Source organism: Wallemia mellicola (genome assembly GCF_000263375.1).
Source record: "Wallemia mellicola CBS 633.66 unplaced genomic scaffold WALSEscaffold_4, whole genome shotgun sequence".
NCBI lineage: Eukaryota > Fungi > Basidiomycota > Wallemiomycetes > Wallemiales > Wallemiaceae > Wallemia > Wallemia mellicola.
Window position 1 is genome coordinate 489,937 of NW_006531961.1, and position 14,292 is coordinate 504,228.

Here is a 14,292-nt window from a genome sequence, read left to right on the forward strand (position 1 = left end):
CATTTCACAATGGAACCCAAAAATTTTAGAGTCTGCATATCTGACATCTTACTACGAAGACAATAAGCCACGTAAATACGACGCGAATCAACTCCTAGCTTCTGTATCATATTCTCAGGAATATACATTTGCCTCGTCTTTGTAGCTCGTAATTTGGTAGGGATGTAAAATTTGCAGTTTAAGCTTAACCGATACACACCATACCTGACGAAACCGCTGTCAGATCATCCGGGTAGCCCAGCGGGTTATCAAGTGAAGAATTTCACATGCTATGTTGAGGTCCCAGGTTCGATTCCTGGTAGATGCACACAGCATCTGTAGCTCAGCGGTAGTAGCGCAACACTAGTATGGGATGATCTTTTTGCTTTTTGCACTGCCCATTGGGCTTGTATTTTTTTTTTTAGTCGCTCCGAATCAGTCGTTCGACGCTACGCATTTATATGTTGTGCTCGCTGATATTTTCGCTCGTGGCCAACCGGAGATGCTGTATATTAGGCACCTATATTTCAGTTGCAGCAAAGCTGAGGTGATACTTCCTGGTCTGCTAGGGACCTTCGATAACATTCATCTTACCACTCAATTTCAGGCAATAGTTTAAACATGACGTCAAATAGCGTATGTTACATGTAGTGTCCGTTATAATAAATATGCAGATTCAAATAAATAGAAATTGTTCTCTGCTAAAAGTAATTTGTAAACCGCCTGGTATACCATAAATAAGTGAAAAGGGGAAAAATCAACGATGTGATCTAGCCAAAGAGTAACCAGATAGAAGCATAAGAGTGATAGTAACAAGCCATGCCAGACTCGCTATAGGGATGTTACGCACCGCTGATGAACAATTTGGACAGACCCATTCTGTAAAAGGAGTAAGTTAAAGAAAAACCAAAAGAGCGCGTTACGCTTACCATCTAATGGTGTATATTTTTCTGGTTTGTATAACGCAAACCTTAAATTGGAATTTGGCATGAAACCGCCAGGTTTGGCAGCTGCTGATGGACCATTGTCATCGTAGACTCTCACTTGATAAGTTGAATATACGAGTGGAGGATCATTACCATCTGTAAAGTGCTTATAAGGGTCCCATTTAAACGTTGTGTCACCACCAGCGACAGATCCCATAGTGTAAGTATTCCCTGAATCTGTATTGACAGCATCGAATGTCAAACTTTCTGGTGTATTATATATAGACGTCAGACTCCATCCAAATGTTATTTCGTTTCCTTCTGCTACTTTGTCTGGATATGCTGTTAGACTAAGTCAATCGTAAAATAAATAAACGCACAGTAACTAGTTTTAGTCTGTGGTGGTTCTGTGAACGTTAGTCCACCTACGCCCGCCGTAGCACTAGAGAACACTTAGTGGCATTCATTGACATTCCCGTATAAAACTCACGGTACAGACGTAGTTTGGCTACTAGATGAACCAGAGGAGCTAGATCCAGTATCGCTAGCCGTATTGCTGTCACTTCCACTGCTACTCATCGACGTCGCTTATCAAGACTACGAACTGTCCGCCAAAATAGTAAAATAGTACATGACAGCCAGAAAATAATAAAAACACAAAGATTATTATTCAATTTTACATTACACTTTTCAATTCGTTACTAAATTCTTTCACTTAAGTTGTCCTTCTGCAAACTTTGCTTTGATATCTTCAACAACTGATGGTTCAGCCAAGGTAGAGAGGTCACCAAGTTGATCAGACTCGCTTGCTACAATCTTTCTAATGACTCTTCTCATAATCTTTCCTGAGCGTGTCTTTGGAAGGTCACCAACGACATAGAGTGCTTTTGGTGCCGCAAATGGTCCAATAACTTTGCGTACTTGAAGTGTCAATTCCTTAACGAGATTTTCATCAACACTACCCTTGAACTCTGGCTTCATCGTCACCCATGCGCTAATTGCTTGTCCTGTCAATTCATCTTGTACACCAACAACTGCAGCTTCTGCTACACCAGAGTGCAAAATCAATGCAGATTCAATCTCAGCGGTTGAAAGTCTGTGTCCTGAAACGTTAATAACGTCATCAACACGACCCTTAATGAAAATATATCCATCATGATCTCTACCAGCACCATCACCAGTGAAGTAGTATCCAGGGTATGGTTTGAGATAAGTGTCCAAGAATCTTTCATGATCACCATAAACTGTTCTTGCCATTGATGGCCATGGGTGCTTAACAGCCAAGACACCTTCGACATCATTACCTTCAAGTGGTTCACCAGATACTGCATCTAAGATGATTGGTTCGACACCCCAGAATGGGAATGTAGCTGCACCTGGTTTACATGGAATTGCACCTGGAAGTGGCGAAATGATAATGGATCCTGTCTCAGTTTGCCAGTAGGTGTCTACGACTGCACATTCTTTTTTACCAACTTCTTCGTTGTACCAATCCCATGCTTCTGGATTGATTGGTTCACCAACTGATCCGATAACACGTAAAGATGACAAATCATAACCTTGAACGTGTTCCCTACCCAATCTACGAAGGAGTCTGATAGCTGTTGGTGCGGTGTAGAATTGTGTAAGCTTGTGCTTTTGTACGATATCCCAGTATCTTGAAGCATTTGGATAGACTGGAGTTGATTCAAAGACAGTAGTTGAGACACCGTTCAAGAGTGGACCATAGACGATGTAAGTGTGTCCTGTAATCCAACCGACATCCGCCATACATGCGTATCTATCATTCTCGTGAACATCAAAGATGTACTTGACAGTGAGTGCTGCTCCAAGAAGGTATCCACCGGTTGTGTGAACAACACCCTTAGGTTTACCGGTTGAACCTGAAGTGTAGAGAATGAAGAGTGGGTCTTCACTGTTGACAATTTCAGGTGTGCAGTAAGGAACAACCTTTGCGGACTCTTCGTGCCACCAGAAATCTCTTCCTTGTTGCATATTGACTGGGTTTCCGGTGCGTTGAAGAACCAAGACATTCGTGACGTCAGGACATTCCTTAAGTGCAGCGTCTACGATGTTCTTTGTAGCGATAGTCTTTCCACCTCTCTTTCCTTCATCTGATGTGATAATTACTCTAGATTTACAGTCAACGACACGATCCCTGAGTGACTCAGCCGAGAAACCGGCGAAAATGACGGAGTGGACGGCACCAAGACGTGCGACGGCTAAGAAAGCGACGACTGCGTGCCATGTCATTGCTAAAAATACATTAATATTAAATTTAAACGTGATTAATAAATACGTACGAAGATAAATTGAGACAACATCACCCTTCTTGACGCCCATTGATTTGAGTACATTGGCTACCTTACAAACTTCTCTGAGAAGTTCACCATAGCTGATTTCTTGGTGGTTTCCTGGTTCGTCTGCTTCATAGATAATAGCAGTCTAAAGTGGGGTGTGAGAAACTTCTTGATGACGTATGACAAAATACCTTCTCTGGGTTTTGAATAGCCCATCTATCAACGCAGTTGTAGGATGCCTAGAGTGTAGGTAAGCATAAGTACTTCTAGAAGATGGAAGCGTACGTTTAAGCCACCCTCTTGGAACCATGCAGTGTCACCGTACTCGAAACCACCTGTGACGACGGTTGAGAATGGTCTGTGCCAATAAAGAGTTTCCTTTGCAGCCTGTGTATTATTAGAATGTGATACACATGCAAAACGGTTGACGCACTTTAGCCCAGAAAGACTCCCTGTGTTCACCTGTTGTGAGTGCGTGTGCCTTCTTGTAGCTCTCAAGATCAGGTCCGACGTGTGGTGTAGGCAAGCCGTTGCCTGGTTTACATTTAACTGGAATTGGATGTGTTACGGTCGTCATGGTTTTCAATCAAGAGTAATTCTTAATCGATCGAATATTAATGGCCGGAAAGGATCGCAGACGGAAACTTAAAATGTCACATGAAGTCGTGCACTTGTGAGAATTCACTTCCTGTTCTTCCCGACAGCGCCCTTTATGATGGAATCTTTCCAATTCGACTTTTATGAGATTATTTCTGTACTAATTTAACAATTCATTCATTCTTCGTCCATATGACGATTATGATTCACACACCATTATAACATGTTTCCTTTCAATCAAAATTAATTTATTAGTACATTTCCATTATGTTGTAATCCATTGCTAGCATTATGAAAACTCTTTGATCTCTTTATGTAGAGAAATTTTTTATGCTCATGTCTTAGAATATACACCATCGCCTAGAGTGTCAATCCGGCCATCGTAAAGTCAGATGCTGCAGGGCCGTCCAATATGTCTAACTCTTCCTGAGTGAATCCTAGTCTTGGGATCACATGGCTTCGGAACGGAATGAGAAGTATGATTATAACGGGGAAACCAATAGCAGAGCGTGGTATAATAGTTACTGCATATGTAGCACCAAATCCAACCAGCTCGAATAATAAAAACAGCCATATCCGACTCTTCCTTACTTTGTGATACTTGTCATTAGAATCTGTACGATGCTTATCCTTTAAGAGATAACTAGCCTGCTCTGTGATGATATTACCATAAAGAGCATGTAGTCCCAGCGACCAGAATAGACCTATAGTTTTTATCAGATAAAGTGACGTCAAATAATGAACGCACCAGCCAAAACACCTGTTGGTATCTAAACAATTAGCAATTGCTACTTCGTACGAGAATAAAACTTACCTTATTGACAGCTTGGAGAAAAGGACCTGTCGCAAAGGCTAATGCAAGTCCACCTTGTGCGAGGTTTGTAACTCGCTGCTCGACAACGCCAACAGGTACCTCAATTTTACGCTGCTTTGTTGTGCTTTCTGGTGAATGTCCTTCATTCTTAACTTGATCTTCCTCAACGACAGTCTCATTTACAACCCTAGACTCATTGACGACTAGTGATTCAGTGTGAATAGGCGTCTGTGGAATTAGTCTGTTTATTTCTTAGAAAGTTTACTTCTGAATTCATATAAACCTACCCATTTGGTGCTACCAAACCGAATACCCCTGCCAGAAGTGTAGCAACCCCGAGCAAGAAGAAATCCCAATGGAATCCGGGTGGCTTTTTAAGTTTGAATTCGGATCCTTGACCAATAATAGCCGAGACTTGATGATCAAAATAGAACAATAATGTCAACAATGCAGCAAATGGAATAGCAATCGCGACCCATTTAGGTGGTGTATTCCAGAAAGCAATAATCCATCCATCTCGTTCAGATGATGTATAACTAAAACCACCTACTGTAGGTAGTTTAATGCAGTCAATCTCTACGAATCTGCCCCAGTAGGGTAATGCTGAAACGGCTACGACGGTGATAGGTAAACCGTAATCAAGTAAAAATCGCCTTGCGTGCCTGAAGAAATATGGGGACATATTCCCGAAGATGAAAACATGATAAACCGCCAGAAATGTAACCGCGAGGAAAGCACTCAAGACTAAGCTTTCAATCGGATCGTCAGCTTCAGAAGAACGTCCCATTATTTGACATCCATACGTCAAGTAGATAAAAGCAACGAGAAAGCCGAATGTCTGGCAAGTGAAATTCGTTGTTCTCCGTAACCAATTGCTCAAGTTGAATATTGCTATGAAAAAGTGCATGATGGCTGCGATAATATAAACCCATCCAACAAATTGCAAGTAATTTGGTTTCGGATTAGGGCCTGTACTTTCATTGAGAATTGTGTATATTGATGTATTAAGTACTGTAATTGGACCAGTAACACCAACGACAGTAAGTGGTTGAGCTCCCAAAACTGAGAAGCCAGCAGCAGCCATGAATGTTGATATTAGGACTTCGTTCACACCGTATTGCCCTGTCTTCTCTTGTAACTCAAACGCAAACGCGAGAGCAGGGAGTATGTTGGCAAAGAATATGAGTAATGTGGATGGTATAACCCTGTAATTCCATGCGTCTGTCCAATCGGATATGTAATATGGTATCCGACTGCTTATTGATCAGCTATCGCCACCAGAGCTTCAAAAGAACTCACTTAGAAACATCCCTATACATTCCTAGAAATGGTGTGAATGCTTTCCAGTTCTTCATCGAGTATCCACCGCTAGTGTCGCCTGGTAATGTTCTACTTCCATTATCGGGAGTATTCCCATTATCGTTGAACGATTCTAGATCCGCCATTGCAATAAAGAATAAATTTGTCAACTAATTACACGTTTAATGATGTTTAATGTTATCTGAAGTGTGGTAAGTTGGTCCGAGGCAAGTGAAGAGTAGAGAAGAAACAGACAATGAAAATATCGTATAATTTCATATATACAGTGTCACGATCATTCTTATATATAAATTACAATTATGAGCATTATACCCCCATCCAATCGTTTAGAAGATCGACTAGAGGCTTGGACACTCTGACGATATCCATCAACTTATCCATGAAGTCTGGTGAAGTGACATCAGCATCATCAAAGCGATGTTCACCAATAAATGAGCGCAATTTGAGTAGGTCGATGTCTTGATGATCCTTAGCGAAGCCTTTAGGTGCGACCTTTAATTCATCATCCATCTACGTTTCGTTAGCAATGTAAGCTACCGTAGGAACGTTCCTCTTACCCCAAAGAGATTCTTCCGTTCTCCTTTAGCGCGTTTTGCTGGATCTGGAGAACCAAAATACTTGACAAACCCGTCACCCTCGATTATGTTCTTCAAAGGCGTTGAATTGCTGACAATATTATCTCTTAACGCTTGTAATTCTTCTTTTTCACCTTGCCATTTGCCAGCTGCGAAAATCGTACGATTGTTTGGCTGTATCATGAGATGATAGCCCGCGCATGCACCTTTACGACCAGTCTTGGAGAATGTCATCATGAACTGTTTTCTGTAAGGTGTCTTATCATTAGAAAACCTGAGATCTCTCGATAGACGATATACCAAATCTTTGCTAGGGTATGGTGGCATGTTGTCGTCTATCTCGATAGTTCTGGTGACGAATTCCTGAGTGAACTCGTTAAACTCCTAGGTAATTTTAGTTAAATGTATCTTAGAATTGTGCGGAACTCACTTTATACTGCATTTTGTAGGTTGCATTATTGTGTTCATCGTTCAGCCAATCGCGATCGTTACATGGCTCATGTCTGAGACAATTGAGGAAATCAAGCGTGTTCTGAGAAACCTGACCAGGTGGAGCTTGAGTGTATGTTAGAAGACCATTACAAGCGCTAGCGACTTACCTTTGTACGGTTCAGGACAGGCTGGAACACCCTGATGAGTATTTTTCGGCGTCTCCTGCTTAGCTTTCTTGCTAGACTCCTTTGGTTTGTCTTGCTTTGTAGGTTTCTTACGCTTCTTGTTTGTGCTCTTTTCATCGTCTTCACTCAGTAGCTCCTCGTCGTCATCCTTTACATCATCGGCATCCTCAAGATCGTCTACACCATCTATATCATCTACATCCTCATCCGACTCTTCAAGCTCCTCATTCTGATCTTCGTATACCTCCTCCCCGCTGTCGTCATCGTTCGATTCAGATTCACCCTCGCTGTCACTAAATTGGGCTTTCTGAGTCTGTGTAGGACGCTTATTACGCGTCGGACGCGTCACAGTATTTTCTTCTTCGTTAATTTCCTTTGATTCTTCTTTTAGTGCCACTTCCTCAGACATCCTCGTTGTACCTCCAAGAGAAGACATCGGGAGCATTCTTTACGTAATAAGAGATAAAATCTAATCCAATTAATTCAATTAAATAAAAGTACAAAAGAGTTCATGAGTTTTGAGGACGCATGATAAGTGGGAGCTGTTGCATGTTAGTATTGAGTGATTGTATAAATTATACCCACGTAAGAGGCTGTTACTGCACCGGTACCCCTATAAAGTGTTAGATGTTGTTTTATAATAATCCAAAACTCACATAATGAGCGAAGTGAGTGGTGATGTGGCGTCCGAACACTTCAATGGACTGTAGTTAGTGTAGCAAATAGCAGAGGATACGATAGTTGGAATAGCAATAGCCCAGTTCTTGCTGAATACACTGAGCAAACTCAAGAACATGACGGAATTACCAGCTGAATCGGCACTATGGGTGTGTTAGCGTATGAAGAGTATATACAGGCAATAGAGGTGTTATATATATATATATATATATAAAGTGTATAATGTATGTAAATATACACGCTCATCTGATATATACTCACACCCCTCCAGCTCATAGTGCACTCACATTCCAGAAGTACCAGTAGGTTTGCAGAACTCTTTTGGTATTTCGAATTTATGAACGTTTTCCTCCTGGACTGGATTTGAGCTGTCGATAAGTTTGAAGCTCATAGTAATTAACGAAGGGTGCATACGGATGTGTATGAAGGTATATGGTGCATAATGTTCACAGAATAAGTATCTCTACTAGAATTACATAAGGCAAAACGTATAAGTACACCACACACATACACCCTTTACATCCTACCACCATCGATGAGTCAACAATACACAGACATAGCACACAGGCTGATACAACAGTCGAGACGGTCGCACCTCACAGACAGCTTGTATGCTTACGATGATGCATCGGTGCGCGAAATTACGCGTGAATGTCGATATCTCAATAGTCAAATCAATGACACTGTCGAAAGACTGACAAACGAGGCTGATCAGAGCTTGATGGAGAGTGACAAACCTACACTTGCACAACTTACAATATTAAACCTCTGTGCACAGCGGAATAAAAGGTGTTTATTGGGATACCATCATCACAGGTTAAATAAGTTACGCGATTTATATTGGAAATCTGGCGCCGCATTGGCACACCTACTCAACGAACATGATAATGGTGGTATACGCGATGAACTCAGTCCTACGGAGGTTGATTTCCTGCGAGGATATTCCTCTTTGATAACACAATACAAGTCGCCATTTCTGGACGTCGTTGATATTACCTCAGGTAGCTTAGAACCTCCAAAAGATTTGCACATCAGTGTCAGGGTAGTTCGCGACGCTGGTCTCATCGAAACCCAAGGGGGCCCTGTCGATTTCAGAGTTGGACAAAGGTTCATGGTCAGGAGGTCAGATGTAGAGAGATTATTAGTACAAGGATACCTCGAACAAGTAGATTAATTTATTAATATATGTACAGCAGTTCATTTATATTGCATTCTTTAATATGTTATGTCTAAGTCAAGTATGGTCGAGTTAATAGGCGTGTTCGTGACATTGTTTCTCATGTGTTTATCACTGGAGAGCGTCATACCGTCCAATTCCCAAGATATACTTGCTAATGAGAAACCCTGGGTTCCCAATTTGGAACCACCTATATATTGCTTGTTTGGATCAAGACCCTCAATTTGAGGTCCGATTGATACTTTCTCCCAGACTGCGTTTGTTGGCTGGTGTGCCATTGACCTGTGCGGCGTATTGGTGTATGGATCTAACCTACCAAGATCTTTGGTTGCGACATCTTGGAATTTTGGTTCAATCGGTATAAAATGCTTTTCCTTCTTCTTCTTGCTTGTTTCAATTGTCGGCGTTTGACTGCCTGAAGGTGTAGGATCAACTTGAGGTGTTGGAGGAATCGACGCATAAGCTGGCGTCTCAACACCTTCCATCTTGACATCTTCGTCTTCCTTCTTCAAGGCATTCTGCTTTGGTTTGTTTTTCCTCACACCTGCGTTCTCAGCTTTGACTAAAATAGCATGTGACTCCTCCATTCGCAATCTCTTCAGATAATTTATCTCGTCATTAGTTCCTTGAACCTCACGTGCGTATACATCCATCCAATTCTCCGGTGTTATATTTTGACTCAGTAATGCACGTTTAGTGGCGTAAGTTGTAGCGGGTGAGAAGAGTGCAGCACCGATGTCACTGGCCCAACCTCCAATTGCTCTGCTCAAGAACTTTGTACCGAAGTTTGGACCTTGGCTTGTCAAAGCTGCGAGATCAGCATCTTCGAATTGACCTTCGTCTTCAACTTGACATATAGTACCTGGTTCAATCTTCTTTTCAGCACAATACTTTCTTGCTTTGTCCTCATAGTAGTCATCTTCGACGTGTTTACCATTAACTAAGACCTTTGCACCGAAGAGTTTGTATACATTTCTCGCTGCAACTATCGTTACTGAACGCGAACGTGAGTTGGCCGCGAGTTTACCCTCTGTGATAAGTCTCTCTTTCTCTTCTTGCTCGAGGGTAAGCTTAACAAGTAAGAGATTCCTTCTAAACATATAAAGTGAGTCCTTGTATCCCGCACCTCTCGCGGCATCGATAGAAAGCATGTAAACCTTCTCGCGGTCGTGTCTGAGTGAACTCGTGAATGTTGGCATCTTGTAGCATCTTCCACCTTGTAAATTACCGTGCTCGTCTATTTTTTGATCACCGCGGACATCATCGTCAATTTCAAGCTCGTCTTCCGTGTACCAATATTCATTACCGCCGATAGTTCTAAGCACACGAGGGGCTGGTTTATCAGGTGGGATGTATCCAACTACGGATTGTTAGATAGTTACTCCATAATTGCGTCTACCCACAGTTTATCTCTTCTGTGCCGTCTTCGTCACGTCGTCTATTTCCCATTCTACCAATTCCTTTAGCGCGGTCTTTGTTACGCGAGGATCCACGCCCTCTACCTCTACCTCTACCACGCGGTCTACCAGAGGGTGTACCTCTGGGTGTAGAAAGTCCTCTTCCACTACCTTTTGGACGTCCTCTCGGTCTACCTCTACCGCGTTTAACAGGTACTTCTGTGCCCTCTGCTACTGGAGTGTTGGCATCACCAGCTGGGGTAGCTGCATCTGCGCCGTTGTTAATTGAGTCTCTATAATCAAGATATACGCACCAGGAGCTGGCGTATCTGGGACTTCTTCACCGTCATCTCCTTCACCTCCTTCAGGAGCTTCTCCGTCGTTCTCATCTCCCTCATCTCCGTCTTGTTCTTGTTCTTGTTCTTCGCCTTGATCTTGTTCGTCTGGGTAATCATCTCCCCCGAAATCTGCATCGTCATCGTAGTAGTCATCTCCCTCTACATCTTGCTCTTGGTCAAATCCCGCGTATTTTGAGCGGGGAGTTTCTTCTTGCTGTGACATTTGAGATGGTGATGGTTTAGAATCTCGCGAGATATCGAAATTCGAGATAAAAAATAAAATCAATTTAAGGCTTTTTGGAGATTTATAGAGTGTTTAGGAAGTGTCTAATACATATTACACTCCATTGTAATCAATTTATCATATATTTATTCTCTATTTAAGTATTTATTATGAAAACAGTGATGGTATACGCAGAGTATACTATTTAGACTAGCAATAACTAGTAGACGCACCAAAGACCTTCTCATTCCTCAATATTCCGTCTGACATCATTCCTAATCGGATAGTGCTCCAAATCAGGCTGTCTTCTCTTAACGATAAACAACCAAGACCAAAAAAATGTTCTCTAGAATCGCAACAGTAGCAGCAAGAGCACCACGTGCACAACTCGCTGGTGTATCATCTCGCAGAACTATGCTCACAGCACAGAAGGGCCTTTACACAGCTAAGGCATCTGCAACCGGTGGTGGTAGAGCTGACGGGTTCGTAAAATCACTCAAAATTACTCCCATTGACGTATTCACAGTGTAGCAAAGTCCGAGACAACAAACTTCAAAGTCAGCATCCAGCCACCAGGCTCAGAAAACAACACCAACCCAGAAGAACTTGTTGCATTGTGAGTCTAGATGTATTAACACAAGTACATTCATTAACACTTTGCAGAGGCTACTCAACCTGTTTCTTGGGCGCTATGAAAGTTGCTGCCCAGCAAATTGGCAAGACAGGCCCATCTGATGCTGCCAAGGTCTTCGCTGATGTCACATTAAACAAGACCGACAGCAAGGAATCACCATTTACCATCTCAACCCACTTGAAAATCGAAGACACAAAGCAGGACATTGCTACACTTGCAGCAGTAGCCAAGCAAACTAACAGTGTATGCCCATATGAGATTGCTTTCAAGGGCAACATCAAGCAGACGTTCACCGCTATTGGCAAAGATGGAAATGAATCATGGTAAATGCGTAATGAAATGTTATAAATTGCGACACGTCTTCTAATGAATGCAAAATGCTACTAATTTTGTTCTTATACTGGTAATTTACTAAAGAGTGCTTGAGCTGTTTGAGTGAAAATTTTCCGTGCTTCACTAGCACCGTTTGAGAGTGAAACCTTATCACTCATTGCCATAAGTGGAAGTCCACTATCGCCACCACTGCTAACTTCCTTAGCCAATGGCAACCTACCGAGGTCGTCCACGTTGAGTTCTTTCAATGCTCTATCGTAATTCTTCACATCACCGAATATCTCATGAGGATGTGAACAATTCTCACAAAGGAAGTGCGACATATTGAGCATCATACCTAATATCTTTAGGGTATATTTGTTAGATTTGTTCAGTTCAAGACATCCTCACACACCTTAATGTTGAGCTTTGTGAAGGTCGCCATACCCTTCCGCGTGTCTAGTAATGCAACATCTTGTGGAGAAGTTACAATGACAGCGCCTTGGATGGAAGTTAGTTTAACTGAAAGCAAATGACTGTCACTCACCACTACTCTGAACAAGCTGACCAACTGTTAAGGGTACATCGCCCGTCCCAGGTGGCATATCAATGATGAGATAATCCAATTGACGTTCATTGACACCTCGCCAATCTGTATCGAATAAGAGCTGCTGTGTAGCTTTCTGAACCATCATTCCACGCCATACAACGGGTGTGTCTTGTGCTTTTGGACCGTTTGGAAGTAAATATCCTATCGACATCGAGGAAATGCCATGATTTGATAACGGTTTGAGTGCACCATCTGTGGGGGATGATAAGAACCGAGCTTGTTTATATTAGGACTGCTTACAATCTGTAAGTTCAGCTTCCATACCCTCTCTGTCCAAACCGAGAAGTTTCGGTGTCGATGGACCAAAGATATCCAAATCTAAGAGTCCAACCCGGGGTGAAGAGGGTAAACGAGATAATGAGAGTGCGATATTGGCTATTCAGCCGTTATAAGAAGAGTAGACCATCAAATATCCTCACTTACTCGCTATTGATGACTTTCCTACACCACCTTTACCGCTAGCGACGACAATCGTATGCTTTACATGTGGAATCGCACGCTTCGTTAATGGCGCTGGTTTCTTCTTCGGTAATCCAAATGGATTTTCATGAGACAATCTGACAAACGTCTTCCTCAACATCGACGTTATTTCCTAAGGAATGATGAAATGGCTTCTGTTGATAGCAAGTTATTTAGCTATAATAGCTATATATTTCAATAGTGATAATATGTCTAGTACATCGAGCTCATTGAGAACTCTGCTGGTTATCGCACACCCGGATGATGAAGTAATGTTCTTTGGTCCTACTCTCAATCATTTTAGACGAAAAGGAGAAAATCTACATGTTCTCTGTCTCTCAAGTGGTCTGTATATTATGTTTATATACTATTACTGATGATGTGATAGGGAACGCCGATGGATTGGGCAACATTCGCGAGCAAGAGCTCTATAGTAGCCTAAGCGTCTTAGGAGTGCAACCTGATAACGTCAACTTGATAGAAAATGCGTAAGTTAAGTAAGAGAGAAGAATAACTTCTTATTTGCACAGACATCTGCAAGACGGCATGGATAAGAGCTGGCCTGAAGAATTAATAGCGAATGTAGTAGTAGACTACGCGAAAGTGCACAATATAGATAGGATATTGACATTCGATAAGGAGGGAGTATCCTCACATCCTAACCACAAGAGCATTCACTGGGGCACCAAGAGAGTAGACTTAGAGAAGTGCACCCTCAGAACACATAGTATACCAATGAAATACTCAATGTTTAGTATCCCACCAGAGAAGTCTAGTTTGACGATCTTCAGCAGCTTTGGGGATTACATCCGCTCAATAGGAGGTATGATGCGACATAAGTCCCAATTGGTATGGTTTAGGGTGTTATATATCCTCACTAGTAGATATATGTGGATTAACGAGTTTGACTGTAATTAAGAAAAATGCATCAAATCAAATAACTGTGATTAGTGATGTTGAGCAGGCGTATATTCTTCCTTTCTGATACCCAATTTACCCTCTTTGAATTCTCTAGCCCAGATCATTGATGGAATCCACCTCGAAGGCTCTCTAGTTCTGTTCTCTTTACTTGCAGAGTAGTTCCATACTCCGTATGTAAGGAAACCGATAGCGGTAAAGACGACGGCGGTATTTGCCTTCCAGTTACGTGGGTTGGTCCACCAGCCACCTGAATAGCGTTAGATTGTTAGTTCATCGAGAGATAGACTCACCAGCTGGTGTCCAGACATCTTTTGGTACAGGGAATTGAGCACCACCACCCTATATAATTTATTAAGGCTGTTTTAATATTATATACGCTCGTCTCACCATTTTTTCTATTACGGCGTGATAGTAG

At 42.0% G+C, this 14,292-nt stretch overlaps 11 protein-coding genes across 11 annotated transcripts; 3 read left to right on the plus strand and 8 right to left on the minus strand.

The window, feature by feature from the left end:
* Positions 1-613: 613 nt before the first annotated feature.
* WALSEDRAFT_31684 (hypothetical protein) lies at positions 614-1,498 on the minus strand. Its single transcript, XM_006957023.1, has 4 exons — positions 1,396-1,498; positions 1,286-1,347; positions 909-1,238; positions 614-858 (listed from the first exon to the last, which is right to left on the minus strand). The coding sequence occupies exons 1-4, from the start codon at positions 1,482-1,484 to the stop codon at positions 737-739; spliced, it is 603 nt and encodes a 200-aa protein (XP_006957085.1). The 5' UTR covers positions 1,485-1,498; the 3' UTR covers positions 614-736.
* A 118-nt stretch (positions 1,499-1,616) lies between these two features.
* On the minus strand, positions 1,617-3,782 carry WALSEDRAFT_16000 (acetyl-coenzyme a synthetase; the record flags this gene model as incomplete). The annotated part of the gene is made up of 5 exons (XM_006956792.1): positions 1,617-3,160; positions 3,209-3,350; positions 3,397-3,444; positions 3,491-3,592; positions 3,639-3,782. 5 exons carry the CDS (start codon positions 3,780-3,782, stop codon positions 1,617-1,619), a joined length of 1,980 nt encoding a protein of 659 aa, XP_006956854.1.
* Positions 3,783-4,034: 252 nt separating this feature from the next.
* WALSEDRAFT_59749 (hypothetical protein) lies at positions 4,035-6,126 on the minus strand. Its single transcript, XM_006957024.1, has 5 exons — positions 5,916-6,126; positions 4,904-5,869; positions 4,617-4,857; positions 4,551-4,572; positions 4,035-4,506 (listed from the first exon to the last, which is right to left on the minus strand). The coding sequence occupies exons 1-5, from the start codon at positions 6,059-6,061 to the stop codon at positions 4,163-4,165; spliced, it is 1,719 nt and encodes a 572-aa protein (XP_006957086.1). The 5' UTR covers positions 6,062-6,126; the 3' UTR covers positions 4,035-4,162.
* Positions 6,127-6,190: 64 nt separating this feature from the next.
* On the minus strand, positions 6,191-7,542 carry WALSEDRAFT_59750 (hypothetical protein). Its single transcript, XM_006957025.1, has 4 exons — positions 7,111-7,542; positions 6,942-7,066; positions 6,494-6,895; positions 6,191-6,446 (listed from the first exon to the last, which is right to left on the minus strand). The coding sequence occupies exons 1-4, from the start codon at positions 7,535-7,537 to the stop codon at positions 6,243-6,245; spliced, it is 1,158 nt and encodes a 385-aa protein (XP_006957087.1). The 5' UTR covers positions 7,538-7,542; the 3' UTR covers positions 6,191-6,242.
* Positions 7,543-7,637: 95 nt separating this feature from the next.
* WALSEDRAFT_67923 (hypothetical protein) lies at positions 7,638-8,207 on the minus strand (the record flags this gene model as incomplete). The annotated part of the gene is made up of 4 exons (XM_006957026.1): positions 8,094-8,207; positions 7,785-7,949; positions 7,714-7,741; positions 7,638-7,670 (listed from the first exon to the last, which is right to left on the minus strand). The coding sequence occupies exons 1-4, from the start codon at positions 8,195-8,197 to the stop codon at positions 7,638-7,640; spliced, it is 330 nt and encodes a 109-aa protein (XP_006957088.1). The 5' UTR covers positions 8,198-8,207.
* A 134-nt stretch (positions 8,208-8,341) lies between these two features.
* On the plus strand, positions 8,342-10,343 carry WALSEDRAFT_36378 (GINS complex, Psf1 component; the record flags this gene model as incomplete). Its single annotated transcript, XM_006957027.1, has 1 exon — positions 8,342-10,343. One exon carries the CDS (start codon positions 8,342-8,344, stop codon positions 8,978-8,980), a length of 639 nt encoding a protein of 212 aa, XP_006957089.1. The 3' UTR covers positions 8,981-10,343.
* WALSEDRAFT_67925 (hypothetical protein) lies at positions 8,365-10,941 on the minus strand (the record flags this gene model as incomplete). Its single annotated transcript, XM_006957028.1, has 3 exons — positions 8,365-10,343; positions 10,387-10,650; positions 10,695-10,941. The coding sequence occupies 3 exons, from the start codon at positions 10,939-10,941 to the stop codon at positions 9,022-9,024; spliced, it is 1,833 nt and encodes a 610-aa protein (XP_006957090.1). The 3' UTR covers positions 8,365-9,021.
* A 313-nt stretch (positions 10,942-11,254) lies between these two features.
* WALSEDRAFT_59751 (OsmC-like protein) lies at positions 11,255-13,091 on the plus strand. Its single transcript, XM_006957029.1, has 7 exons — positions 11,255-11,423; positions 11,468-11,557; positions 11,605-12,252; positions 12,303-12,388; positions 12,435-12,689; positions 12,738-12,872; positions 12,921-13,091. The coding sequence occupies exons 1-3, from the start codon at positions 11,281-11,283 to the stop codon at positions 11,900-11,902; spliced, it is 531 nt and encodes a 176-aa protein (XP_006957091.1). The 5' UTR covers positions 11,255-11,280; the 3' UTR covers positions 11,903-12,252; positions 12,303-12,388; positions 12,435-12,689; positions 12,738-12,872; positions 12,921-13,091.
* On the minus strand, positions 11,255-13,252 carry WALSEDRAFT_36381 (P-loop containing nucleoside triphosphate hydrolase protein). Its single transcript, XM_006957030.1, has 7 exons — positions 12,921-13,252; positions 12,738-12,872; positions 12,435-12,689; positions 12,303-12,388; positions 11,605-12,252; positions 11,468-11,557; positions 11,255-11,423 (listed from the first exon to the last, which is right to left on the minus strand). Exons 1-5 carry the CDS (start codon positions 13,075-13,077, stop codon positions 11,971-11,973), a joined length of 915 nt encoding a protein of 304 aa, XP_006957092.1. The 5' UTR covers positions 13,078-13,252; the 3' UTR covers positions 11,255-11,423; positions 11,468-11,557; positions 11,605-11,970.
* On the plus strand, positions 13,096-13,889 carry WALSEDRAFT_31689 (LmbE-like protein). Its single transcript, XM_006957031.1, has 3 exons — positions 13,096-13,301; positions 13,345-13,444; positions 13,487-13,889. Exons 1-3 carry the CDS (start codon positions 13,166-13,168, stop codon positions 13,872-13,874), a joined length of 624 nt encoding a protein of 207 aa, XP_006957093.1. The 5' UTR covers positions 13,096-13,165; the 3' UTR covers positions 13,875-13,889.
* On the minus strand, positions 13,864-14,290 carry WALSEDRAFT_59753 (hypothetical protein). Its single transcript, XM_006957032.1, has 3 exons — positions 14,265-14,290; positions 14,168-14,216; positions 13,864-14,124 (listed from the first exon to the last, which is right to left on the minus strand). Exons 1-3 carry the CDS (start codon positions 14,265-14,267, stop codon positions 13,904-13,906), a joined length of 273 nt encoding a protein of 90 aa, XP_006957094.1. The 5' UTR covers positions 14,268-14,290; the 3' UTR covers positions 13,864-13,903.
* Positions 14,291-14,292: the final 2 nt, after the last annotated feature.